The sequence below is a fragment of the Copadichromis virginalis genome, linkage group LG10 (assembly GCF_057382275.1).
Source record: "Copadichromis virginalis isolate Kocher_CV1m ecotype Utaka linkage group LG10, C_Virginalis_male_GT1.1, whole genome shotgun sequence".
Lineage (NCBI taxonomy): Eukaryota > Metazoa > Chordata > Actinopteri > Cichliformes > Cichlidae > Copadichromis > Copadichromis virginalis.
This window is the reverse complement of record NC_140627.1, coordinates 4,629,958-4,657,208: the sequence shown is the minus strand read 5'-3', so window position 1 is coordinate 4,657,208 and position 27,251 is coordinate 4,629,958. Positions and strand designations below refer to the sequence as shown.

Here is a 27,251-nt window from a genome sequence, read left to right as displayed (position 1 = left end):
TAATGTAGTCAAGGAAACTTGATATTTTTATTTTCTTAGTCAAAATGCTGTACACAGCAATACAGTATACAGAAGGCAGAGGTACCCTATTTATCTGCAACTGCAGATAAGTTACCATAACTACAGCATATGGCCCCAGTAGTGAGGGCCTCCCACATTGTGTCAACTATAAATTCTAGTCTGTGTGAGTGATGCTTTCGGTAGCTATGGAAACCTAATATAATAGAACCCCCCTCCCCCCTCCCTCCTCCTCCTCCCTGGCGCGCTCTCTCTCTCTCTCCGGTTTATCTCCATGTCTCTCTCCCTCTCTCCATCCCCAGCAAGGCTCTTCAGTCTACTTTGCGCATGTACAGTCAGCCAAATAGAGCATTGCATCGACTCCAAGATGGCGAAAACACGTCTGGCTTGGCTCTTGACTCTCCTCTCAACTCAGTGTAAGTGCAAAAATTATTTTAACCGACTACTACTTTGTCTTTTATCCGCTCGAGGAAGGTGGCCGCCAAATGCCATCCACTACTACATCTGTTTGGTCGATTTTTCTTTTACACCAACAGTAAGTGGAAAAGAGAGTGCCTCAGAAGTAACCGTGTAGACTCAACTAACGTTAAACTTAAACCAGACTGACAGCGAGTTCGGTCTCTTCGACGTGAAGTAAATATAGTTAATGAAGTGACCAAAATAGTCGCCATTTTTAACTTAATGTCAACGCGAGTCTGGCAAATGCACGGCTGGAGTGATTGTTTGAAGCGTCCATTGTTACTGAAAAACATCGCTCAGACTACTCTCAAGTATTGATTTTATTGGAATAATGCCGCCGTTAACAGGAGTGACAGATATATCTACATGTAACTACACATCAGGAAAGCAGGGCTGTCTGAGCTGAACGTTCAGATCTTCAGTTTAGCGGCACATTTGGAGTCGCTAAGCCGACACGTTTTCTGTGTGCGCGTGTCCTGGCTCTGAAAAAGTTTCTCTACAGTATGAAGACAAACTTTTCGTTGGGAAATTAAACATGAATCAAGGCGGTTTCGTAGCTTGTGCCGTTAACTATTTAACGCGGGTTTGAAGCTGCGGTGATGATGTTGGAAGTACTGACGCGAGATAACGGATTTTTCCTACAGCGGAATAAAAGCAGGCTGACCGCGGGAGGAGCCAGGCAGACCAGCAAAGCGTCCTCCACCCCCCTCCTCATCATCCTTCTCCTCCACTCCAACGCTTTCAAACCGCGACACGGCTGGTGAACCGACAAAGCCGAAATAAAATTAATTCTTTTTATGCTAACCGTATCCACCTGAAAGTCCTCATAACTTTATCAGTCCGATACCTAGAACAGAAAAACAGACACCTGTAAGAGCGGAGCGGTTTGTTTAAATAGTCATGCGCGAGCTCCTAGTTCCTTTACACGTTCCTCACACGGTTTGACGATATTTGTCATAAGACAAATAAGTCGTATTCATTCATATGATTTTACATAAATTTAAAATTTATTATTTGCTCAGAGCCGTGGGGAAGGGTCTTGAAGTTCAGGGTGCTACTGTAGACGGAAGGTGTTTTACGCTTGCGTGGTGGTGGTTGGGGGGAGTACTAGACTAAAAATTGTTAGTATACTTCATACACATTTTATTTAACAAGTCTGAGTCTGATTTTCAGTAAATATTCCACTCATCTAATGCAACTGGAAACTTAATTAAACAGAGTTGTCTTCCAACGAGCAGACCCCGAAGCACAAAGCAGACAAGAATAAACCAAAACAAAGATGAACAGATCCAACAGTCTGTTCCACACAGCCAGAAAAACACATTTTAAACATCCTGAAAGGACAATAACAAATACTGTGCTCTGTGAAAAGGTTCACACACCAATGAGCAAAGTCATTATGAAGCTAGAAAATGGTAGGCCAGTCTCTGAGGTTCAGTTCGATTGAAAGTTACTGTTCAAAAAATGTCTAGTGGGAAAAAGTTTGATGGCTGAAACGGCTCCTCGGATGCAGATAACATGTTAAACCCACTGCCAGTGGAAGTAAGTAAATGTGCCTGTTTATAAATCACTTTGGCTCAACTTCTGTTCTATAAACGTGCTATAGGATATAAATAAAACATGCACTATATTTTTTATAGTGCATGTTTGTTTATATTATATTTACTAAAAATTAATTTAACAAAATTCAGTGGGCTACATGCTGAACTTGGAGGATAGAGACAAAGCGTTGATCTAATGACAATACCAGCGTTGGTATCGATACTATCGATATCTAGATTGACCCGCCCATATCTGTTGTGTGAAGGAGTAATAAGGAGTAATAATAAGGAGTGGCAGGCTCCTGAGGGCCTCAAAGTTCTTCTCTGAGGTGGAACAAGTAGACAGCAAAGCAGATAACGACGTGGCGGCTGACATCAGGATGCTTTCCTGAATCAACTTGCCTCCTGTTGTTTTCTTTCTACAAGCTGGTGCTTTACCAACAAATGTTGAAATTAGTTTCTGTGATCTTGTTATAGCTAGCTAGCTATTTCAAATGATGTCACTAGGTGACTAGGCTATAATTAATATAATAATAAAATCTGTACAGTAATAACAGGAAATGTATTTGCTCCACTGGTTTCATGGTGTTACAGTGAGGAAACAAAATATTTGTTGCTGCAGTTACTTTAAAAAAAATTCTTTCTCATATCCCAACATAAAAATACAATTTAAATTTAGATAGATCGATTTTTATAGAAAACTGACTGCATCTCCGATATGTATCTGCCTTGTTGTAGGCATTAATTCCTTCCTTAATCTCATTTTTATTTATTTTTATTTATTAGCTTGGTGAAGAAATGCAACAAAATGTACTTAATTTGATGTGTAAATGATTCAGGAAACCTTGTTTTCGTGTGAATGCCTGAGAGGTTGGTAAGAATCTCGTGACATGAAATGGGTTGCTGGTTTTTCCCCTTAGATGTGAACAGACATATTGATCAAAGGGTACAGAAATAAGAACCTTTCCTGTGATATCGCACGTGTGTGACTGGGCTTATTCTCTTTGCTTTAATTAGGAGCAGCAGTGAAATCTGTTGCCGTGCTCTCAGCACATACCTCCAGGCTGTGTGCTGGATTACTTATTTATTTGCAATATATTTCAAAGTCAGTACTCTTAATGAATGATCCCTTGTGAAAACTCTGTGACAAGGCAGCACAACTGACATTTTCAGGGGAGGACAGTGAGCCGGTAAAGATTGAAGAATTTCTTTTGTCTTGCCTGGACGGGGCTTAGCCATGTGGTCTCAGTGGCTCCCAGCCTGCATCGCCACTGTCTTTAGAAAAGGAATGAATCTGGCTAGACAATCTGGCCACAAGCCATCTTATGAATTACTAATTGGTACTGAAAGGGTTTGATTCCTAATAGGTACCGACTGTAATTAGAATGCTTCTTGTATGTTGAAAAAGCTCTGCTCCCAATTTATTTTTTGAAGTTTTAAAATTGAGCAGAACTCAGTGAGAAATGAGTGTCACTAGCTCTGCTTTTGCTGTTGGTCACGCTCAGTGTTATTATCTGTCTCTGTGAGATGTGCTTGTTATTTTCTGTTCTTTGGGTAGCTATCATCCTAATGACCACACAGCCCTAGTCAGCCAAGCGAACGCTAAACCCAGCTCGGGCTGAACACGGCTGCACATATCAGGCCAATCATCTGACATCAGAGGGAAAGACGAGGGGCATCATTATTTTAAGTACACATGCTTACAGCAGACTTTCCAATCTGATCTAATGGAATGCACTGACGTTTTCCACTGCTGGCTCCACCTGAACCATTTCATGTAAAATATTCCAAAGAAAGTGCTAGACATCTGCCAGAACCTTCCTGCCAGCAGCACAGCCAAGAAATGTGTGGAACTGGAAGATGCTCAAAGTGGATTCGTATCAATATAAACTCTGAGATCACAAGCTCACTTTTATAAGAAACACTTGTGCAGAGCAACACACACCAAACGTAATTGTTGCATTTTTAAGTTACATAACTACAGCCTCGTAATTCACTCACAAACATTGTATTCATGTAAATGTTGTTACCTGGAAAGAGACTGAAATCGTGCAGATGGTTTTAGAGGCTCATTTAACCATCCTTCACTCTTGAAGTATTGCAGTCTCTTTCTGAACAGCTGACATTTTTATGAGTCGGCAGACTGCTAGATTGTTGTTAAATGTCATTATGTCACTCTGAGAATTTTGAACATGGGCTAAGCCACATGTAATTGGACCCCATTATGCTATTTAAACATTTTTGTGAAAAGAAAAAAGTCTTGGCTCTTTATTTGTCAGTTGTCACGGCAGGACTCTGACTGTGGCAGCACCCTGAGATGAATGCTGATAGTAGCTCCCGTACAAGCTGCTTGCTGTCAGATGCTTCTCTCCCCACCCAAAGCTTGTGAGCAAATGTTTGGAGCGCTCTCTGAATGGCATGGCTGTGGCCCCTGTGGACAAGTCTGATACAGTCTGACATTTTACTAATGGCAGAGTAAAACGGGGCAAACAAACCAAAAGGAGTCCCTTGCTACACAGCATTTGCCTGGTATGAGTCGAGAGTCTGTCGCTCCACACCCTTGAGTGAGAGGTGCAATACCAGCACATTCATCATGGTTCCAGGAAGCAATTATGCATTTTTGTGCTTGTTGCCTAACTGAAAGTTGTGTAATAATCTTGACAAAAAATCCCAATTCATTCCTGTAAGTCGAGGGGATATTTGTGCAATCCCTCCATGGGGGAGTGCCACATGAATCTTAGTGTGGAATGACCTGAAACAACTGTGCACGAGTGGGTGGTGGTCGTGGTGTTTTGAACAGCAGCATAACCAGAAATATGTGCATCCCTCCTCAACCTGACTGCGCATTAGCAAATGCAACATACCAAATAGAAAACATATGTAGACAGAATGCCTTACATCACATGAGCACCGACTGACAATCACAACCACCTGTTTTCCTTGGAGATAAAACGGACCACTGCTGATGAGCCGGCTGACCTCACCCAGCTCATCAGCAGAGCAGAAAGGGGGAGGACAGAAAGCTGGCCAATATTGTTAGTTGAAGGCATTCATCAAACATCTTCTGAGACACAAATCCACTTTAGCTTGACAGATAGAAGGATTTGGCTTGTTGTCCTGCTCACATTTATTCTCACTGTACCTGAGCGTTGAAGATGCTCGGTGTAAAAGGTAAACATAATGTTCCAAAAATGGCAAAAAAGCATGTGCATGCTTCAAATGTCAGTAAGACTAGCATGAGAACCAGCCTCCAGGCAGCTCATGCTCGCCAACAAAACAAAATGAAAATCTTGATGGCCTCGGTGGGTAAAAGGAATCTAAAAATTCTGGCTTTGTTTGTCAGCATGGTCCTATTTTCAACTGGAGGTTTAGTCAAGGGAGACATTCATGAGAAAAAAATTGCGTGTTGTGGAGTATTGAGTTTTGGAAGTTATGGCTCTGTTGTGATAGCAGGCTAATTGGTTGTTTATTTTGACAAGACATTATTACCGGGTGTTTAGGGTGTTTTAGATAAACAGGATAATCTCCAAGATGAGTCCTTACTGGCTGCCAAAGCTAAGGATGGCAGAAGACAGGCTTCCTGTTTGATTATCTCTCTTTGTTCACATGGCCTGTGTAGGGAGGAAACACCACGGCTATTCTCCTGCTCCTGTGTTCACTGGATTCTGCTGGAGTACATCAATAGTTCAAAAGGGACCATATCGATCAAACACTGGGATGCTGTCAGCTTAGTGAAGTGATTAGGGGTTTCATTAATGACATGGAAGAGGCAGTGAACTACATGTGGCTGAGCCGCTTGCGCTCGGAAAGGAAAGAGCTGGAGGCTGTGCTCCTGCTCAGAGTCATAACCAGATAATCGCTCTGGATTCATCTTTTGTTTACCAGGCTGTAACAAAAGGGCAATTACTGTCTAAAAATAGCTACAAGGCAGCGTCATCAAACAACCTCAGGTGTTTGATCACAGTTCATTCAAAACCACATCTACTATCAACTGTGCACAAAACTTGCATGTACAGTAGCTTAATAGTGTTCCAATGTGGTCCTAGGGCTGCACGATTTTGCATAAAATGAGAATCACGATTTTTTTGCTTAGAATTGAGATCACGATTCTCTCACGATTTTCTTTTCCAGTATAAATATTTATTGCACTTTTTAACTGCACATCAACTTCGTAACAGTTGAGACTGAACATAAAAACAACAAATGTCTCACATTTTGTCGTTGCTGCTTGAAATTCCGTCTCCACCGTTGCTCGACACTGCGTGTATAGAGCAGGAAGTGCAACAATAGAAAAATAGTTGCGGGACGGCACTGCGTAGCGTTTGTCTAGGGTGTTGATCATTTTCCTAAATCCCTCGTTTTGCAGTGTTGATGGGAGCCATATCTTTGGTCAGGTGATAAGTAATAGCCTCCGTAATTTCTTTGTGCCTGCGGGAGTTCGACGGGTATAGGGAAGCGCTGTATAAGGTTCCCGTTATTGATGTTTGGGTGGTTGACCGGGACGGATTTTCTCCTGCCACTTTCTCATCATCCCTGACGTGCCCTCTGTTGTTTTTTCCCTGCCAATTTTAGCAGCCAGGTTCTGTATCACGTGGTATAAGGCTCCGCCCTTGTCATTTGTTGAGCAGGAAGAGTGAGCGCTTGTTTTCATGCAGATTACGTATCTGCATGAAACGTAAAATGCGGTACAATTGTCGTCGTCTTTTTTTTTTTTTTTTTTTTTAAATCGTTGTCATTTGGAAATGAGATCGCACATAAGTATGAATCGAGGTCGCGATTTTCTAACGATTAATCGTGCAGCCCTATGTGGTCCCTTCAGTTCTCTCAGCTTTCAGTTCCATAAATGATATAATATAAGAGCAACAGTTGAAATAACAATGATAGATAACAAAAATCTTAAAATCAACCCTAAATTTTGAATGTGGTGGGGCTGTAGACAAGTGTTCACGTGAAAGAAAATGAAGCAGAGAGACTTCAGATGTCACAGGATAAACCAAATGGCTTTAAAGAAATCTGTTTGTTTTTTTTATCTGTTTGCTGTAAATGTTATTCTCCGAGTGAATTAAAAAAGATTTCAGCTCATCTGATGATGTATGCCACAAAAATAACATTAGATATTAAGGGAGCTCTGCTGAGATCCTAACCTCTTTGTGTGAGAGTATAAATGTGTGTTATCTTGTGTTGAGTTGGGGTTTCCCAATTCTCTAACTAAAGCTTCCAGAAATGTTGAGCATGACCTTGTGCCTCTCAGCACAAGCTGTACCGGGGATGAAATATGATGTTTGGCTGTTTTGAGTAAAGAGCTTTTGGAAGTTCCCCAGTTTCTGTTATTGCTTGGAACATGAGAATAAGGTGACAGGATGATGAACTGCATGTACGGAGCATTCATCTGTGCTAGGTAACAATGCTGTAATTAAGACTAGTATACCGGCACGTGTTATTACAGCAAGAACTCCCTTTGCTACACAGGAGCAGTTGGGCTTAAAGCTCATTTCCTTTTCTCACATCTGTTAGTCTGTAATTACAAGGAGGTTACTACACCTCCAGCCACCACCTCCGGGCTAATATCAGGCCTGCGTGATGTTTCTGTGGAGGTTGAATGGGGATCTGAGTGCACCTGCCAGACATGTGGTGTCTAAATAAAAGCATGCGGCATCTAACATGGGGTTAGTTTGGCTGGCCATGAAAGTAAAGCTCAGACCACAATCAAAAGCAATCAATAATAACCATCTGATTTCAGTGCTGCCCATGTGAGCTAATTGCTCAGCTGATTCAATTCAATTTTATTTGTATAGCACCAAATCACAACAGCAGTTGCCCTGAAGCACTTTATTTTGTAAGGTAAGAAGACCCTACATTAATACAGAGAAACACCAACAATTATACAATCAATATAAGTGAGCACTTGGCAACAGTGGGAAGGGAAAACTTCATTTTAACAGGAACATTGCTGCTGCTCTCTCTACCTCAAGGTTTCCATGTTTGGAAGCATGAGTAGGGAAGCACTCCCAGCATCATCATACCTTTCCAGATATGCATGTGGTCCCAAAACAGAACATTACCACTATTTATAAATGGCTGTAGATAGAAGCCTTAAACACTATAGAAATGCTGGACTTTATTAGTAATCCTGGGCTGTACTGTAATTTGTTGTTTAAAACATCAAGTGAATGTTAATTCTTTGGGGTTGGTCTAGTCAGTTTAGTAGTGATGCTAAATATCAGAGGATTTCATGGGAGTTAGTGGCATCCACTTGGAGGCTCTGCAAAGTGAGTTTTAAACAGCCCGGCTCAGCAGTGTGGGTCAGCCAGTGGGCAAGACCAGGACCTTGACGTTTTCAGCTTTAAAAATGAGGTTATTCATTACACACTGGGCAGTTTAACAATGTTAGAACAACGTCCAGCATCGTCGTTTTAAATGATAAGGACAAACGAATCACTTCTTAGTGGTTAGAAGTCTCCGTGTCATGAAAAAGACACTTTGTAGAAGCATCATACTTAATGGTATAGCTCTCCCATACTGCTAAGTCTCCTGTGAGGGGATTTAACTGCTTGGAACTCATCCAATGAGTCATTTGTGATGATTAAGTTACATATTACAAGATACAGATTACATTAGTTTCATCATAACAACATATGAAGGGATGGAAAGTGTTTCAGTGCGTGTGACAGAGAAAGAGAGTAGTGATGCAACTAGAAAATATTTGTTTTACACCAACGTCACTTCATTAGGACATAAATACTTCAGGTAAAAAGGTCAAAGTTCAGCATCCAGTCATCTGCAGAAATTTAACACGATCTCAAGTTCATCCTAAAATAATGCAGAATCCCAGAGGTGGCAAAAGTACAGACATTCTGTACTTAAGTAGAAGTACAGATACTTGTGTTAAAAATACTCTGGTCAAAGTTCAAGAACTGATTCAACTTCTGTCCTCAAGTAAAAATTTAAAAAATGTACAGAAATGTACTCAGAGGAAGAAAGTAAAAGTATTTATTTTTGTGAACTGCTAACTGAACCTTGTGCTTTAATAATGTAATAAAATGATAACAATACATTACAAATACAAAGTTTATATTGTTCTAATGTTTAATTCTAATGAATGTTGTACTCCTCCCGAGTCAGTTTCATAGAGCGTAGGTAATCACTGAAGTGAGGGTTTAATTAAGATGATGCTTAAGAATAACTGTCCCAACTTTAAAGTTTCCTGTTGAGGGCTGAAGTTTTCTTCTGAAAGGACTTTGGTTGACCGCAAGTACAGAAAACGGTCTTTGACTCTTCAGATGAAACAAAAAAGCACCTTTCTTACATCTTGTTTCCTAAATCTACAACAAACAGGCAAGCAACAGGATGTGATAGTGTCTAGATTTTATTATTTTCTGAGATTCAATGAGATGCAGCTTCATCTTGTTGCCTGGCAACCGCTCAGAGCCAAGAAATATTTTCAAATCAGAAAAATACCGAATCGAAGAGGTTAGAAACCAGAAATTTATGAAATGTCATTAATGCTGGTGGATTTTGTTACCACAGTAATTCACTGGTTTCTGTCTTTGTGCTGCTTGCTGTACAGAAGACTGGACTCGATCTTTCCAAGTTATCACATAAGAGTCTAAAAAACATAAACAATATTTTTAATGCAAATTCCAAAAGCTGTATCTATTTGTGATCAATAGCTGTGGTGCTGTACAAAGCCCACCAGCACTGACAGAAGTGCAGTTTGCATTCAGCTGACTGGACAGATAGCGTGGACAGATTGTAACCAGACCATGTGGCCATATGGTGTGAGCACTATGCCTTCTGGGCTACTTAGTGATAAATATGTTGAGGCTGCACTGGAATTGATAGCACTCTTTGGCTGCTTTGGAGCTTACCAAAGTACCTTGTGGTAGAAAGCGGTCCAAATGGCATTGATCTGAATGTTATCGATTTCTGTACACCAGTGGTTTTTCGGGTCAGAAAAGATGATGATGATGATGCTAGAGACCTTCATCTGTGTGCTCTTTCTCAGCATCCACGAAAAAAATGAAGTGTGGGGAAAATCTACCCTGGGTCTAAGTGTTGGTGTATGAAAGTAAAATAAATATTTAAAGAAAGTGAAATGGTTGATATGTAGGCGCATGAATGGAATTTCCTGATTATGTCACAAAGGATCATGAATGCCTGGATCAGCCTCGCTTTTTAGGTCTTTGCTTTGAATTATGCTTGAGCAGAAGCTCAGTATACACAGCGCTGTTGCCACATGTGTGTCAGGGCATACTCTGGGTAAGTGAGTGCCTTAAATATTTGTCAGGATGCCAGACATAGGTGACGAGTTTGTAACATGGTGGCTGGCCCGGCTGAGCTCCCATAGAGGGGGCTTTGCATGTGGCTCTGCTTCGTCTCCGTGACACGGAAAGCTATGGAGGGGGAAAAGGAAGAAGCAATTTGTGTGGATTTCACCATGACTCAGGAGTTTGTCAGGCATTCGTCATGAATGGAACAGATGGTTCAAAATGGTCAGGTTTATAAGACCGAAGCATTAAGCTGAGAATATTCTGTAATTCTAGCTCCTGAACTTAAAAAAAGATTACACAAGGCTATCCACCCAAAAAGCACTTACAAGAGTTCTGTAAATATTAAATTTCAATTTTAAATGCTTTACTCCATCTTAAACTGAACTAAATGAAACAGAAGAAGAAAAAAGGGGTAAGAATTAGAAGCAGAGGAGGAGCTAGTAGATATTTCACAGCCTTTCTGTTTTAAGGAATTTCCTGTATTTTTTCCTGTAACTGTAGTAATTAGACTAAATTGAGAGTTTGTCTACATTAAACCTCATATCCTGTATAAGAGCAGCTTTTTTCAAGACGATGAGGTTATCTGCTCATTTCCTTTAATGAGGGTGCTCCACTTCCTTTGTCATTATCATAGCTAAAATGGCAACTTCAAATGGTTCCACGTGCGGCAGCAGTAATTCCAAACGATTTTCCATGTCAAAGTTACACCAACTAAGGACGATAAAACGTATCAAATGCCTTTGTTTAGAGAGTTTTTGGCATTAAATGGTTCTCAGCTTTAACTTGATATTTGAGTCTTTATTTGAGACTAGTCAGTTAGTCAAATTTGTTTTCCTCGTTTTAGTCGACTAACGAGGAACGCCCCTACACCTGCAATTAATGATTTGGGCACGTGTAAGCATATACAGTACTGAATACTGGCTACTGAGGTGCAGTTTTCATTAAGCCACTTTATTTAGTTCAGTTGTGTTTTATCGCTACTGCATTGGTTTCTAGTGACAGAGCCGTTGCATAAAGGAAGCTAACAGCAAAATAGTTTTATTGTTTAGGTTTTTTTTTTAATAGCCATAAACTATGCTCAAGTGAGGTGAGAGAACTGAAAAACCTCCACGATTGTTTCACTGTTGGCTTTTCTCTTTGTCTGTCCAGGATCTTTGTTCATAACTTTAGCAGTTTAGGTATTATGTGGTTTCTAAAATCAGATTCAAATGGTCCAAGAGTGTTATTAGCGTCCACTTTTTGGTTCTTTTGCCTGATATAATGACCAAAAATCACCACTTTTAGAAAGGGGAAAAATATCAAAATATGGCTAATTTTAAACCTTAAGGCTGGACTACATATGTATATATTAGGGGTGCAACGATACACAAAATTCACGGTTCGGTTCGATACTTTGGTGTCACGGTTCGATATTTTTTCGATACAAAATAAAATGTTCATGCCTTTTTAATTTGTCATTTATTAAAATTATAAATATATATTTTAACTCAAAAGTACAGTTTTTAAATTTAACCCTAACCCTTGTGCGTGTTTTTTATTTTGACAGCGAATGTGCACCTGCGGACCACTTATGTGCAGCCCTGGTTATTTAGCTCGTCATATTGCAGCCACAGAAATTATTTTGTCCATGAAACCATAAAGCTGCACTTTCTTTTTGCCTTATAGTCTGATTTGTCATAACTTCTCCGTTTTGTGGTAAGCTTTTCTTTGGCTGTCACTTCTTCACCCTGACCTGTCTTATTTGGCTCAGCAGAACTGAAATATATATCCTGCTGCTTTTACACACACACACACACACATAACGGTCAGCGATTCTCTGCGCGATCAACCTCTCACATGTTTAAGCTTGCTGCGGGAGATTTCACTTGTCATGTTTGCATAGTAAGCTAACGATTAATAAGACGATGTCAGAGGAATTGGTGCGCAAATTATCATCACTCACCAATCAGTACTGTCGCTCTCTATACACAGTTCGCGCGATTGCAAAGTGAAAGCAAAAAACAAGCGCAAATTCAAACGCAACTTCAATATGTCACATATTCACAGTGGCTCATCGATGCCAATGACATAATTACCCAGCTACATTTCCGAAAGAATGCAAAAGCATTGACATATATTTTTGCTTCCTACGATAGGCCGACGGGCAGGGCAGAGATAGATTTTGGTAGCCCGACTGGAAAAATCTCTAGCCCCAGGACGTCGGGCTAGCGATTTTGCGAGCCCTGTATCTGATTGAGGAATCACTCATCTTTGGAAAAGAGAGTTTATTACAGGGAAATGGCTCTTTCCAAAATAAAAGCTATACTATCCGCTTCTTCTGGGCTATATTCTCAGCAGCATATTAAACATATCAGGTCCCCATAAGGAGAATCCTGTGCTAACGGCTGTCTAAATGACTCGGGTAAAGTTTGTAGCATGCATGCTTGTTGTTTTTGTCTTTGCACTAGGATGATGTTGGCGTAAATGTGCAGTCATATTCGTTGTGTTCCCACTAGTGCTTTCAGGTTAACCTCGTTAAAATGACCTTAACGCCACAACACGGCAAATCTCCGTTAACGAGCTACCCCTGATAGCTCTCTAGCCCCATGCACGGGGCTAACTGGCTAACACGCTAGCTCCCACCCATGTAATTGAGCATTGCGTGGCACATCCAACATACTGTTTTACTTTAGTCCATGAGCGCTTACCTTCAGGGTCATACGTCACATGAAAACCAAAATAATTCCAAACGCCAGATCTGAATGAGGGTGGGGGAGGTCCAATTTGCCATGTTGCAAGGTGAGCTTAACTTCTGTCACGCTAGCTTGTCCTGCGCTCTTCCTTCTGACTATGCTGTCTGTGTGGAGCGTTCAGTGGATCTGCGCTCGACAGTGCAGCCTAGGCGGAGTAGTCGAACGCAGATTCACTGAGCGCTCCACACAGACAGCATCGTCAGAAGATAAGTTGATAAAATAAATTACAAATGTTGTATTGTTCGATACATATGCGTACCGAACCGAAAGCACTGTATCGAACGGTTCAATATCGATACGAATATCGTTGCACCCCTAGTATATACATATAATATAAAAACCCAGAGGATAATGCTGCGCTGTTTTTCCAGACAGTACCAACAGGAGAGATCTTGCTGAGGTAAAAATTTTACCTTGTTCTTCAAGTGCTTCACTAGTTTTTACATTAGTGGCAGGCCCCTGCTTGCCTTGCTTATACTGAAAAACAAAGCCACTTCTGAGAGCTATTCTCTTAAAACCTAAGAATACAGAGAGCACAGATGTGTGGCTCCTAAAATATTCAACATACAAAAGCAAAAAGCCAACAAATAATTTATTGAGAAAATAAAAAAACAACAGCAGTAAGCAATGAGAACAAAAGCCATGTAAAGTTGATGGTGCGCCTCAGTATATTGTATATTCCATTTGTGTGAGGTGAAACAGAAGGAAAACAAACAGCAAGCCACAGTCCTCTGTACAGCCAGCGCACTCCACCCCAAAGTTGAACCCAAAGCCCCCTCGCAGCTTTTCATGCTGGCCCAATCTATTATGAGCTAGAACAATGATCTTATGGTTTCTTGAGCTTTTTGGCACACTTTCAGAGGAAATATTTATATCGCTTTGCTGACAAGCCTCTCGAAACGGCCTCCGTCCAGCTAGCGCTCAAGTGTAATGAACCCCCACCCCCAACTTCCCCCTCTACCACCACCGCCCTGTCCTTCCCTTCCCTTGTACAGGCTCACTCATGTGGAACTGAGTGACTGTACAGTTTTATCCCTTATCATCAACACTCAAGATCATCAGTGTTCACATCTGTGGGCGGTTTCCTTTGGGGCGATTGCTATCATGGTAATGTTCAGTGAGAACTGCTCTGCAGAGAGGAATGAGCTCTGAAGGACTGCTATGATGTGCTGCTATCTAACCCAAAGGCTCCAATCAGATCTGAGTAGAACAAGCCTTATGAATGGAACTAGACCACTTCTGTCTGTTCTATTATATTGTTTCCCTTAGATTATTGAGATGATGAATTTAAGCAGAATGAGTTGTTATCATGGCTTATAAGGGCTTTGCCTGCTGGTTCAGTGCAGTAAGTCTGTTCTATTCTACGTTCTAACTTGCAGTTATTACTAGGGATGGGTACCGGTAATGGCACCGGTTCTGACATAAACGGTAGTAACCAGACCGAAAAGCAGCGCACATTTTGGTGCTTTATTTCGGTGCTTTTTTTTTTTCCCTGAGATGTCATACACTTTGGATTCTAGCCAATCATTTTACCTTTCCGAGGATAGTAGGCGGGCCCAGGTACGTACGTTCTTTTAGAGCAGAGCTACAGATTAAAAATGCCCAAGGCGAAGCGGTCAAAGTCTGGCTGTACTTCACAGCAAAAGATGCAAACTCAGCAGCCTGCAACAAGTGCTTTAAGCTGATACTGTGCAAAGTAGGTAACTCCTAGAATCTGATGAAACACCTGGCGACGTATAGCATTTAGTTAAAAGCCGAGAAATGCGCCGTATTTGATAGCTTGCTGCGAGACCTCACGCCGGGCACATCTACTGCGGGTGTGGTGCCTGTTATCGGACCCGGAGTTAGCAACATCCCCCAAGAACCCGAAGAGGAGAGTCCTGGCCCCTAGCCCTGCCAGTGTAGCAGAAATGATGACGGATGATGATGGCAGCAGCAGCCGTTCTTCTCTGCGTGAGTAGCTTAATGTTGTTCGTGTGTAATTTACGTTGAGTAGGCTAACCACGACCGTGGCTTAGGGGGTTGGGAAGCGTATCTGTAACCGGAAGGTTGCCGGTTCGATCCCCGGGCTCTCTGTTCTGGTCGTTGTGTCCTTGGGCAAGACACTTTACCCTACCGCCTACTGGTGTTGGCCAGAGGGGCCGATGGCGCGATATGGCAGCCTCGCTTCTGTCAGTCTGCCCCAGGGCAGCTGTGGCTACACCATAGCTTGCCTCCACCAGTGTGTGAATGCGAGAGTGAATGAATAGTGGCATTGTAAAGCGCTTTGGGTGCCTTGAAAAGCGCTATATAAATCCAATCCATTATTATTATTATTATTATTATTAAATTAATGCATGTAAGGTGAACTAGCAAACACCATCATAGCTACATGCGGCTGTCTTCTTGTTTGATGGCAGATACTCCCTTCACCCTGGCCAAAAAGGGTAAAATGACCAAAGAAAAAGTGGAAAACAGCTAAACATGAGAGGTTTTTGGACAAAGTTTGTGTTTTTTCCATTGTTTAAGCACTGCTTCCAGCCAAGAGTAATACCATATATGCCCTATAGCTGCAGAAAAGGCTAACATTGTTATCTTTTTACAAAAAACAGCTGAACATGAGAGGTTTTTGGACCAATTTTGTGTTCTCCATTCTTTAAGCACCGGTTTGAGCACCGTTTAAGCACCGGCACCGTTTCAAAAGTACCGGTTTGGTACTGGTATCGGATAAAACCTAAACGCTACCCATCCCTAGTTATTACACAGGTAGGTTATCAATTCTAACCCACGACTGAGTCATTCCATAGTTGCACTGAATGTGAGCAAAAGCATTATCATTTTTATCGCTCTGAGAAGAGACAGAGATACATTCCACAGGGTTTGGATTTCATTACTGCATCGAGCGGCAGATGTGTGCAGGTTTTTGTTTTTGGATTTCCATGTAAGAACACCAGAAAGTGCATTATAAGCTGCTTAGGAATACATTTCTGATTTCTTACCTATAGGGAAAAGAGATTCAATTTATTGTTGCTTGTTTGCTTTTTTTTTTTTTAACTCATTCTCCTCGTATTTGGGGCAATCGACTTTGCTATGATTGTCACGAAGAGCAGACTGATCATGAACGAGGCACGTGTTCCATACTCGGCCACAGTATGCAGGAGAACACTAAGTAGTTACGCATGACGCAGGCAAAGACAGCAGGTGACTGAGGTCGCCAGCTGTCCTCTATTCTTACCATGAAAGTACTTTTAGATCTTTGCTTGTCCATTGTTCCCAGGACCAGTAAGTTGCTCTCCATTCACGTGCCGCACACCTTAGGACTTTGCTATGCGACTGTATACACAGTGGCATAGTTCATGTAACAGCCTGGAAATGGAATGGATGTCACGAAGCGGTCGGTCGCTGGACCGTCTGTTGCTTTTGTCTGGTAATTCCCACGGAAACCCATCAAGGATTCCTCCCTGAGCAGGTGATGGAAGTGCTCCCTCAGAGTGGGAGCGAATGGGAGGGGAGTGGCCAGCAGCAGGAGGCTCACATGCTTTCTCTCCCCAGCTGTTGTTTAAGCAGCATTCCCTGTCGCCCAGCTCAGCCACAGCCAGCCTGTGCAGTCTATTTGAGTGTATAGTATGCCTTTGCACACATTTGTTGTCTGAGTGGGCTGCTCGCTGGCAAATTCTTGCCTGGGTTGCACACTTTGATGGCAAAGTATTTAGTTTAGTTTTTCTCTCTCTCTCTTTTGACCATAGGCATATGACATAAACAACTGTCTCTTGAAATGAGTAACAGTCAGGGTTTGCTTGCAGCTCTGTCTTGCAGAATGGAATGTTTTTGTGTTTCCAGAATGTGCTGTATGACAGCAGGCATCTCCACTCTTTTAATTAGAAGTGATTTCAGATTGGAATAAACAATTTTTAGATTTATGTTGTGACTTTTTTTGCACTGGTAGTAGTTTCAGTGTTTTAAAATGTTATTGGTCAAACATTTTGACAGACAACAATTAATCACTTTAATCAAAAGCCAGAGCTTTCCAAAGACTGTTCTAAAGAAACAATGAGAACATTGTCGTTCTTTTCCTACGGATCATAACCTTGTCCCACTGCTTCCTTCATTTAAAGTCAAAAAATGTGGGGCAGTCCCTTCAATACTGCCTGCCTTTCAAAGCTCATTTCACCTGTGACCAGTCATTTCCTACACAGTGACGTACTTTTGGCGACCTCACATTCTGCACTCCTCCTCATGGCCGCCACGTTAGCGCTTACTAAGGAACAACAAAACAGTCAGAACAGCTTCCCACAGGATTATTCATCATGCAGTTGTCACAGTCTGCTGTACAGGAAATCTTTGTGAGAACGTAAACCTTTGCAGCAGTCATGTTTTTGACCTCGTGACTCTTTACTTGACTGTTTGACTTTTCGGGGGGTTTTGTGTGTATTTTTTTCTTTTTCTTTGTCACAATCAGCTGACTCTCTCTTCTGCCTGGTGCTAGAGATTTGAAATGTAAACAACAATCGAAAACGCTAAGTACACTTAACAGCACATGGAGTTTGTTAATAGCCCCGTGCAGAAGTATTGCTGTATGCTGTAGCTAGATGGCATATATCCGCTTTTAGTGCTAAAGAAGGGCACTTCATGACTGAGTTGTCTGTTGAAAGTCCTTCAGAGTTCTGTGAAATAAATTAGAATAGAATAGAATAGAATAGAATAATCCTTTAATTGTCCCACAAGGGGAAATTTGGTTGTAACAACAGCCAAAAAGACACATATACAAACAAAGAGTACACAGAACAGAAACATACACAATTTTTCTTACATATTTACATTAAGGACAATGGTTACTATATACAGAGTACTGTACAGTTATTAAATTAAATAAAAATAACTACAGATAAGAGGCAAACCCAGGTTGTAGTGCGAATCGGTTGATTAACTTATTGCAGTTACAGCGCAGATGTAAACATCTGTGTTTGGTGGGAGCAGTTCTGATTGTACAGTCTGACAGCTGCAAGGAGGAAGGACCTGCGGAAACGCTCCTTCGTGCATCTAGGATGCAGCAGTCTGTCACTGAAGGAGCTCTGCAGTTGTACCCATAAATTGTACCCATAATAAAATATTTGAGTGTTTTTAAATTGTAGAGAAAGAAAAGGGTGCTATTGTATCCAGCAGTGATCGGACATACATCATTACATCAGTCTAACTTCTTTTTCCTGCATTCAGTCCTCATCTGCACAAGGTGGCTTTTGTTCAAGGAAAGCAAACAAATGCTAGCTTAAAGGAAGCTATTGTTGTAACCATAGACTTTAGAAATACTGTTTTATTGAACTGATAGCATCTTGATGACTAAGCTGAACCCATCTGGGAGGCCCTGTTAGAAGACTATAAAAGCTTCCACGTCGTACATTTTTGTGCCACAAATATTCAGGTGAATAGTTCAAGACATTCCATGTCAGTCGTATTGTCTTTTAGCATCCACATTCAGCTGCCGAACAACAAAACATACTATTTTGCAAAATATATATATATATTTTGCAGTGAAGCTTAAGACCCTTAATGAACCGAACATCCACTCAAAAGAAGCACAGATATGCAATGTGTATAAAATAGTTATAACTGCATCTGGAATACAAGGTTAATATGATAACAGTATGCATAAACCTCTTAAGGCCATCTTAAAACTATCGGTTACATTGTTAAAGCAATGATCATACTGCAGATTATATTGTACTGGTAAAATACTTTTGTTCATCCCCACAGTATATTGACATTATTAAAGCAAAGCAGTTTCTCTCCTGATGCCAATTTCTTCTTCCATTCTTTAATTGACTTTAGAATACATGACATTTTTTCTCCATACTCGCCAAGTGCGCCTACTTGTAGGGTATGATTAAAAAAAATAGCACCTGCCTGTTGCCTAGGTCTCTGCTTTTTCCATAAACTGCATTTTTCTTTATCTCCTTTTGTCTTACACTTCAATGCAGCCTTAAAATTTATGGAATAAACGGAAAGCTGCAAGGCTGGGGGAATATTCTTCCAATGAAAACAGTCAGAATTTGAAGTCAGCATAGTTACACAAATTTGGCACGTCCCTAAAAGCTACATCACAAACCACCCTTTCATTTTAGCCCACAGCAGGCATCCTTGGAGCACGCAGGAAGTCAGGCAGATTAAACCTTTTGGACCTGCTAAGTCAACACGTCTCGGTTGCGTGGTGTTGTGTTATTGTTCCGTTGTCAGTCGAGCCTTAGCTCATCGTGACCGGCTACGCTTACTATCCACGCACTCAACAATGAGCGCTTATCTCTGCAGGCTGTGGCAGAGTGGATCAGCTCCCCCACTTCTCTGTCACTGTGTTGGTCAAATAGGGCATTATTAGGTAAAGGAACTGCTGGCTGGTCAGAAAAGGACCTGTGTTAATATGCCAACATCCAGATTAGCTTGATAGCTGCAGATGCGAGTGTTTCCAGATCTTTATATGTTTTGGGGAATTATTGGTTAATCCTTTATGGTGTGCTGATGGAAAGCTTCGGGAAAAAGAGGAATATTTCTGCTGAGGATCAAATGTGTGTAAGCGGGTTGTTAGTATACGGGGGGGTTATGGTGTGTGGTTGAAGGAACAGGCGGCAGAACGTCATCCATCCAGGATATAGGTTACAGCACAGTAGCAATAGTTATTTCTAAAAGCTCGCTCTTGATCAGTTAAAATGTTGTAACAATCAGTGGATTCCTAGAATTGTGAAATACTATTACCCATAAGCCTGTGCTGTAGCCATACAAATGTTTATTTTCATCATGGTTGGAAAAAGCCTGCACGGAAATTGTGTTCCTAATTAGGATTAAGGAAGGGGTCGGGCAGCCCGGACTAGAATGCGAAGCATTTGCAACGAGCGCCGCTGATGCCATCTGTGCGGAGTGTGGTGAGGAGCTAATTCTGGCACTGAGTGTGGCGTGATTTAACACAGAATTTCGTGGTAGCAGCTCATATTCAAGCCTGGGATTTGATTCTGACTGTAGCCAAAAAAAACTGTTACAGGGAGTTGAATTAGCCCTGACCCCCTCCTGTTAGATCTCCTTTAAGCTGACGCCATGGAGCTCCCCAATTCATCTGGACGTTCAACATGTGTGGCATGTCAGATTGCTCGCATAACAGAGATGCTGTGCCAGGGGAGGCCCGCTCAGCCTCTTGGCCTTGTGCTTCAATCTGTTATGACAAGGCGTTGTCACTGTCTCCCTCAAGAGGCTGACCTAGGCTAGAAAAATGAGCACCCAATTATTTCGTCATGAAGCATGGTCAAGGTTTCTCTCAGTGACCGTGAAAGTCAGGCAGAGCAACTCTTGTGTGCACTTCCTACCTGGGAGGGATCCTAATTAGCAGGCTGCTGGTGGTTGCTGCTGACAGCTACTATAAATAGTGTCTGGGCATTTGAATGCTAACCTGTTCTTACTCTGTTGAGGAATAGCTCACCAATGTAGGTTGCCCAAGATACCTGTGACATCACTGACATCAGTCAACATTTTAAAACTAACAGATTTCTATGTTAACATTTAGAATCTATGAAGAAATGCAGATTATATACACCTATTTAGCCCAAATATGAAAACCACAGCTCAAGTCGATGATATGGATTATGTCATCACAGTGTAATGTTCTGTTGGAAACTCGATTAAAACTCACTGAAGTCTAAGGAGAAAGGACGTGTAATATCTGTCCAAACATTGTTGCAGACCAAAAACAAGCCCGCGAAATAAAGGGCCTGAACTCCCCAGATCCTTAGGTAAACATTAGGGGTGCAACGATATTCGTATCGATATTGAACCGTTCGATACAGTGCTTTCGGTTCGGTACGCATATGTATCGAACAATACAACATTTGTAATTTATTTTATCAATTTTCCTTCTGACGATGCTGTCTGTGTTGAGCGCTCAGTGAATCTGTGTTCGACTACTCCGCCTAGGCTGCACTGTCGAGCGCAGATCCACTGAGCGCTCAACACAGACAGCATAGTCAGAAGGAAGAGCGCAGGGCACCTCCCCCACCCTCATTCAGATCTGGCGTTTGGAATTATTTTGGTTTTCATGTGACGTATGACCCTGAAGGTAAGCGAGTCGTGGACTAAATTAAAACAGTATGTTGGATGTGCCATGCAATGCTCAATTACATGGGTGGGAACTAGTGTGCTAGCGCAGTTAGCTCGTTAACGTGTTGGCCGTCCAGCCCCATGCACGGGGCGATCGGCGGTAGCTCGTTAACGGAGATTTGCCGTTTTGTGGCGTTAAGGTCATTTCAACAAGATTAACCTGAAAGCACTAGCGGGAACACAACGAATATGACTGCACATTTACCCCGACATCATCCTAGTGCAAAGACAAGTGGAAGCAGACAAAAAAAAGCAAGCATGCTACTAACTTTAGCCGAGTCATTTAGACAGCTGTTAGCACATGATTCTCCTTATGCTGCTGAGAATATAGCCCAGAAGAAGCGGATAGTATAGCTTTTATTTTGGAAAGAGCCATTTCTCTGTAATAAACTCTCTTTTCCAAAGATGCATGATTCCTCAATCAGATACAGGGCTTGCAATATCGCTAGCCCGACGTCCCGGAGCTAGCGATTTTTCCAGTCGGGCTACCAAAATCTATCTCTGCCCTGCCCGTCGGGCTATTGTAGGAAAAATATATGTCAATGCTTTTGCATTCTTTCAGAAATGTAGCTGGGTAATTATGTCATTGGCATCGGTGAGCCACTGTCAATATGTGACATATTGAAGTCGCGTTTGAATTTGCGCTCGTTTTTTTGCTTTCACTTTGCAATCGTGCGAACTGTGTATAGAGAGCGACAGCACTGATCTGTGAGTGATGATAATTTGTGCACCAATTCCTCTGACATCGTCTTATTAATCGTTAGCTTACTATGCAAACATGACAAGTGAAATCTCCCGCAGCTTAAACATGTGAGAGGTTGATCGCGCAGAGAAATGCTGAGCTTATGTGAGTGAGTGTGTAAAAGCATTTCAGTTCTGCTGAGCCAAATAAGACAGGTCAGGGTGAAGAAGTGACAGCCAAAGAAAAGCTTACCACAAAACGGAGAAGTTATGACAAATCAGACTATAAGGCAAAAAGAAAGTGCAGCTTTATGGTTTCATGGACAAAAGAATTTCTGTGGCTGCAATATGACGAGCTAAATAACCAGGGCTGCACATAAGTGGTCCGCAGGTGCGCATTCGCTGTCAAAATAAAAAACACGCACAAGGGTTAGGGTTAAATTTAAAAACTGTACTTTTGAGTTAAAATATATATTTATAATTTTAATAAATGACAAATTAAAAAGGCATGAACATTTTTTTTGTATCGAAAAAATATCGAACCGTGACACCAAAGTATCGAACCGAACCGTGAATTTTGTGTATCGTTGCACCCCTAGTAAACATCCGTGGGCACAAACAACACCATGCCTGATCAGTGGCACCCCCACATCCATGGCCACAGGGATTTCCTGCCAGCGCCACGGTGCCAGACACGACAGGATACTGCAAGGGGTCCGTGTCAAACTGAGCAACGTTTTTGGGGGAATTTCAAGAGATCAATAAAGCTTCCCTTTCAACAGCATTGAAGTATTAAACAGTTATCATAAATGTTAACCCGGCTAGCGCAATTGTTAATATTAGCAACATTTACCCCCTTAGCAATTGCCCGATAGCGACATTAGCCATCTGTTATCATTAATATAGAGGCTAGTGGACTGTAGTCAGATAAGAGATGAATAATTATTGAAGGGCTGAATGCGTTGTGGTATGAAATATTGATTGGATATCCAGCCGGAGTGTGGAGAACTGATCCGAGCAAATAAAGAGGGGAATCCAGAGTAGACCAGGCCGATCAGAAGAGCACAGCTGATGTAAAATCAGCCTGTGACCAGTTCGTCTTATTTTAGTATAAGTAGTACCACATGTTTCCATAATGCTCTTCTTCTACAATAATTAAGCTATTCAGATGTTAGGTACTGTGTTATTTGTTGGCTCTAAAATATATTTTAGCTTCATGATCTGTAATGAAATGATCTAATTACTTTGTAAAGCAAATGAAACCTCTATATTAGCTAAATATAACTTATATTTGGGAAAATTAGTGGAAAATTAACAAGTTAACTTTTTCCAGATATGACTTTTTCGCTATTCTGTTGTTGCAGGATGGGGTCAAAGTCTTCACCATGATGGTTATCAGGTATCGAGTAGTTTCCTGCGTATCAGTATCAAGTTTAAAATTCTAGTTCGGAAAAGAGTGCAGCACTGAAATTACTCTGCATCGCAGATACAAATCGATGGCATATCAGGATCTTACGACTTGATTTTCAGTCAGAGAATTTAGGTCTGCACTTCCACATTGTGTGCGTTTGATGGCTGTGGCATCACAGCACCCACTGACCATTGTTCTGATTAATTAGGCATTCATTCACTCCTCGAGCCTCAAACTATGGCACAAAACAAAGGTCTCCATTGGCATGCAGGGCCGCTGGGACCATGTGAAGAGGCTGTGTGACACCAAACAACTGGACTATTTTTGTACAACAGCCATCTGATTATCTTAGTACCAAGATGTTTCACATGACTTAATGAATGAGTAAACTTATCACTGGAGATCATTCAGTGTCGGTTAATCATTTCTAAATGCCTTGTTGACCAGATAAACTTGGGCAGCACACAAAGCTCATGTTTAAAGAGTGTTTGTACACTAATAGCAAAGTACACAATGCATTTATATGTGCTTCAGTATTCAGACAGTAGATCCAAGTGATTAGTACTGCTTCAGCAAAAGACCTATTATTAGATAAAAGCATATAATATTATACACACACATATTTTATATATATATATATATATATATATATATATATATATATATATATATATATATATATATATATATATATATATATATTAGGGGTGCAACGATACACAAAATTCACGGTTCGGTTCGATACTTTGGTGTCACGGTTCGATATTTTTTCGATACAAAAAAAATGTTCATGCATTTTTAATTTGTCATTTATTAAAATTATAAATATATATTTTAACTCAAAAGTACAGTTTTTAAATTTAACCCTAACCCTTGTGCGTGTTTTTTATTTTGACAGCGAATGTGCACCTGCGGACCACTTATGTGCAGCCCTGGTTATTTAGCTCGTCATATTGCAGCCACAGAAATTCTTTTGTCCATGAAACCATAAAGCTGCACTTTCTTTTTGCCTTATAGTCTGATTTGTCATAACTTTTCCGTTTTGTGGTAAGCTTTTCTTTGGCTGTCACTTCTTCACCCTGACCTGTCTTATTTGGCTCAGCAGAACTAAAATATATATCTGTCTGTGAAGGTTCTCAGTCATCCAGGTCATCGTAGTCAAATATATATCCTGCTGCTTTTACACACGCACTCACATAAGCTCAGCGATTCTCTGCGTGATCAACCTCTCGCATGTTTAAGCTGCGGGAGATTTCACTTGTCATGTTTGCATAGTAAGCTAACGATTAATAAGACGATGTCAGAGGAATTGGTGCGCAAATTATCATCACTCACAGATCAGTGCTGTCGCTCTCTATACACAGTTCGCACGATTGCAAAGTGAAAGCAAAAAAACAAGCGCAAATTCAAACGCGATTTCAATATGTCACATATTGACAGTGGCTCACCGATGCCAATGACATAATTACCCAGCTACATTTCTGAAAGAATGCAAAAGCATTGACATATATTTTTCCTTCCTACAATAGCCCGACGGGCAGGGAAGAGATAGATTTTGGTAGCCCGACTGGAAAAATCGCTAGCCCCAGGACGTCAGGCTAGCGATATTGCAAGCCCTGTATCTGATTGAGGAATCATGCATCTTTGGAAAAGAGAGTTTATTACAGAGAAATATCTCTTTCCAAAATAAAAGCTATACTATCCGCTTCTTCTGGGCTATATTCTCAGCAGCATAAGGAGAATCATGTGCTAACAGCTGTCTAAATGACTCGGCTAAAGTTAGTAGCATGCTTGTTGTTTTTGTCTTTGCACTAGGATGATGTCGGGGTAAATGTGCAGTCATATTCGTTGTGTTCCCACTAGTGCTTTCAGGTTAATCTCGTTGAAATGACCTTAACACCACAACACGGCAAATCTCCGTTAACGAGCTACCGCCGATCGCCCCGTGCATGGGGCTGGACGGCCAACACGTTAACGAGCTAACTGCGCTAACACACTAGTTCCCACCCATGTAATTGAGCATTGCATGGCACATCCAACATACTGTTTTACTTTAGTCCATGACTCGCTTACCTTCAGGGTCATACGTCACATGAAAACCAAAATAATTCCAAACGCCAGATCTGAATGAGGGTGGGGGAGGTGCCCTGCGCTCTTCCTTCTGACTATGCTGTCTGTGTTGAGCGCTCAGTGGATCTGCGCTCGACAGTGCAGCCTAGGTGGAGTAGTCGAACACAGATTCACTGAGCGCTCAACACAGACACCATCGTCAGAAGGAAAGTTGATAAAATAAATTACAAATGTTGTATTGTTCGATACATATGCGTACCGAACCGAAAGCACTGTATCGAACGGTTCAATATCGATACGAACATCGTTGCACCCCTAATAAATATATATATATATATATATATAAAAAAACACCCAGCACGCCCCTGCGGGCGGTTTATCCTTCAAGCTCGGGTCCTCTACCAGAGGCCTGGGAGCTTGAGGGTCCTGCGCAGTATCTTAGCTGTTCCCAGGACTGCGCTCTTCTGGACAGAGATCTCCGATGTTTTTCCCGGGATCTGCTGGAGCCACTCGCCTAGCTTGGGAGTCACCGCACCTAGTGCTCCGATTACCACGGGGACCACCGTTACCTTCACCCTCCACATCCTCTCGAGCTCTTCTCTGAGCCCTTGGTATTTCTCCAGCTTCTCGTGTTCCTTCTTCCTGATATTGCTGTCATTGGGAACCGCTACATCGATCACTACGGCCGTCTTCTTCTGTTTGTCTACCACCACTATGTCCGGTTGGTTAGCCACCACCATTTTGTCCGTCTGTATCTGGAAGTCCCACAGGATCTTAGCTCGGTCATTCTCCACCACCCTTGGGGGCATCTCCCATTTTGACCTCGGGACTTCTAGGTTATACTCGGCACAGATGTTCCTGTACACTATGCCGGCCACTTGGTTATGGCGTTCCATGTATGCCTTGCCTGCTAGCATCTTGCACCCTGCTGTTATGTGCTGGATAGTCTCTGGGGCATCTTTACACAGCCTGCACCTGGGGTCTTGCCTGGTGTGATAGACCCCAGCCTCTATGGGGTCTATCACACATATATGATATGTGATATATATATATATATATATATATATATATATAAATAATGAGTGGAAGACAAAAATGAGTCAAAATCCAGAACAGATAAATTTTATCACATTTATTTCTGGACTTTAAGTTAAATCTTGGTCAGAGTTCTTCTGTTTCTTTGCAGGATACTGCGCAGGACCCTCAAGCTCCCAGGCCTCTGGTAGAGGACCCGAGCTTGAAGGATAAACCGCCCGCAGGGGCGTGCTGGGTGTTTTTTTAATATATATATAATATACACGTGTGTGTGTGTGTGTGTGTATACATATATATTAGGGGTGCAACAATACACAACATTCTCGGATCGGTTCGATACTTTGGTGTCACGGTTCAATATTTTTTCGATGCAAAAAAATGTTCATGCCTTTTTGATTTGTCATTTATTAAAATTATAAATATATATTTTAACTCAAAAGTACAGTTTTTAAATTTAATGTTGCTGAAACAACAAAATAATAATAAAAAAATAAATTAATCTTGTTAAAATGACATTAACACCATAACGCGGCAAATCTCCGTTAATGAGTTACCGCGGATCGCCCCGTGCGTGGGGCTGGACGCCGTCAACACGTTAACAAGCTAACTGCGCTAATGCACTAGTTCCTACCAGTTGAGCATTGCGTGGCACATCCAATATACTGTTTTACTTTTGTCCATGACGCGCTTACCATCAGGGTCATACTTCACATGAAAACCAAGATAGTTCCAAACGCCAGATCTGAATGAGGGTGGGGGAGGTTCAATTTCGGGTAGCGTTGAGGCAGTTGCCATGTTGCAACTTCTGTCTTGCTAGCTTGCGCTGCGCTCAGTGGACCTGCACTCGACAGTGCAGTAGGGCTGCTCAGTTAATCGAATTTTAATCACGATTACGATCTGGGCTTTCAACGATCATTAACAA

General features: G+C 41.6%; 1 protein-coding gene across 1 annotated transcript in view; it reads left to right on the top strand.

Moving 5' to 3' along the window:
• Positions 1-261: 261 nt before the first annotated feature.
• The window catches only part of LOC146699709 (junctional adhesion molecule 3B-like), a 54,089-nt gene continuing 27,099 nt past the window's right edge, over positions 262-27,251 (top strand). Inside the window, exon 1 of the mRNA XM_085469549.1 lies at positions 262-434. Coding sequence (XP_085325675.1) covers positions 293-434 — 142 coding nt within the window. The 5' untranslated portion in view covers positions 262-292. The remainder of the gene's footprint in view (positions 435-27,251) is intronic.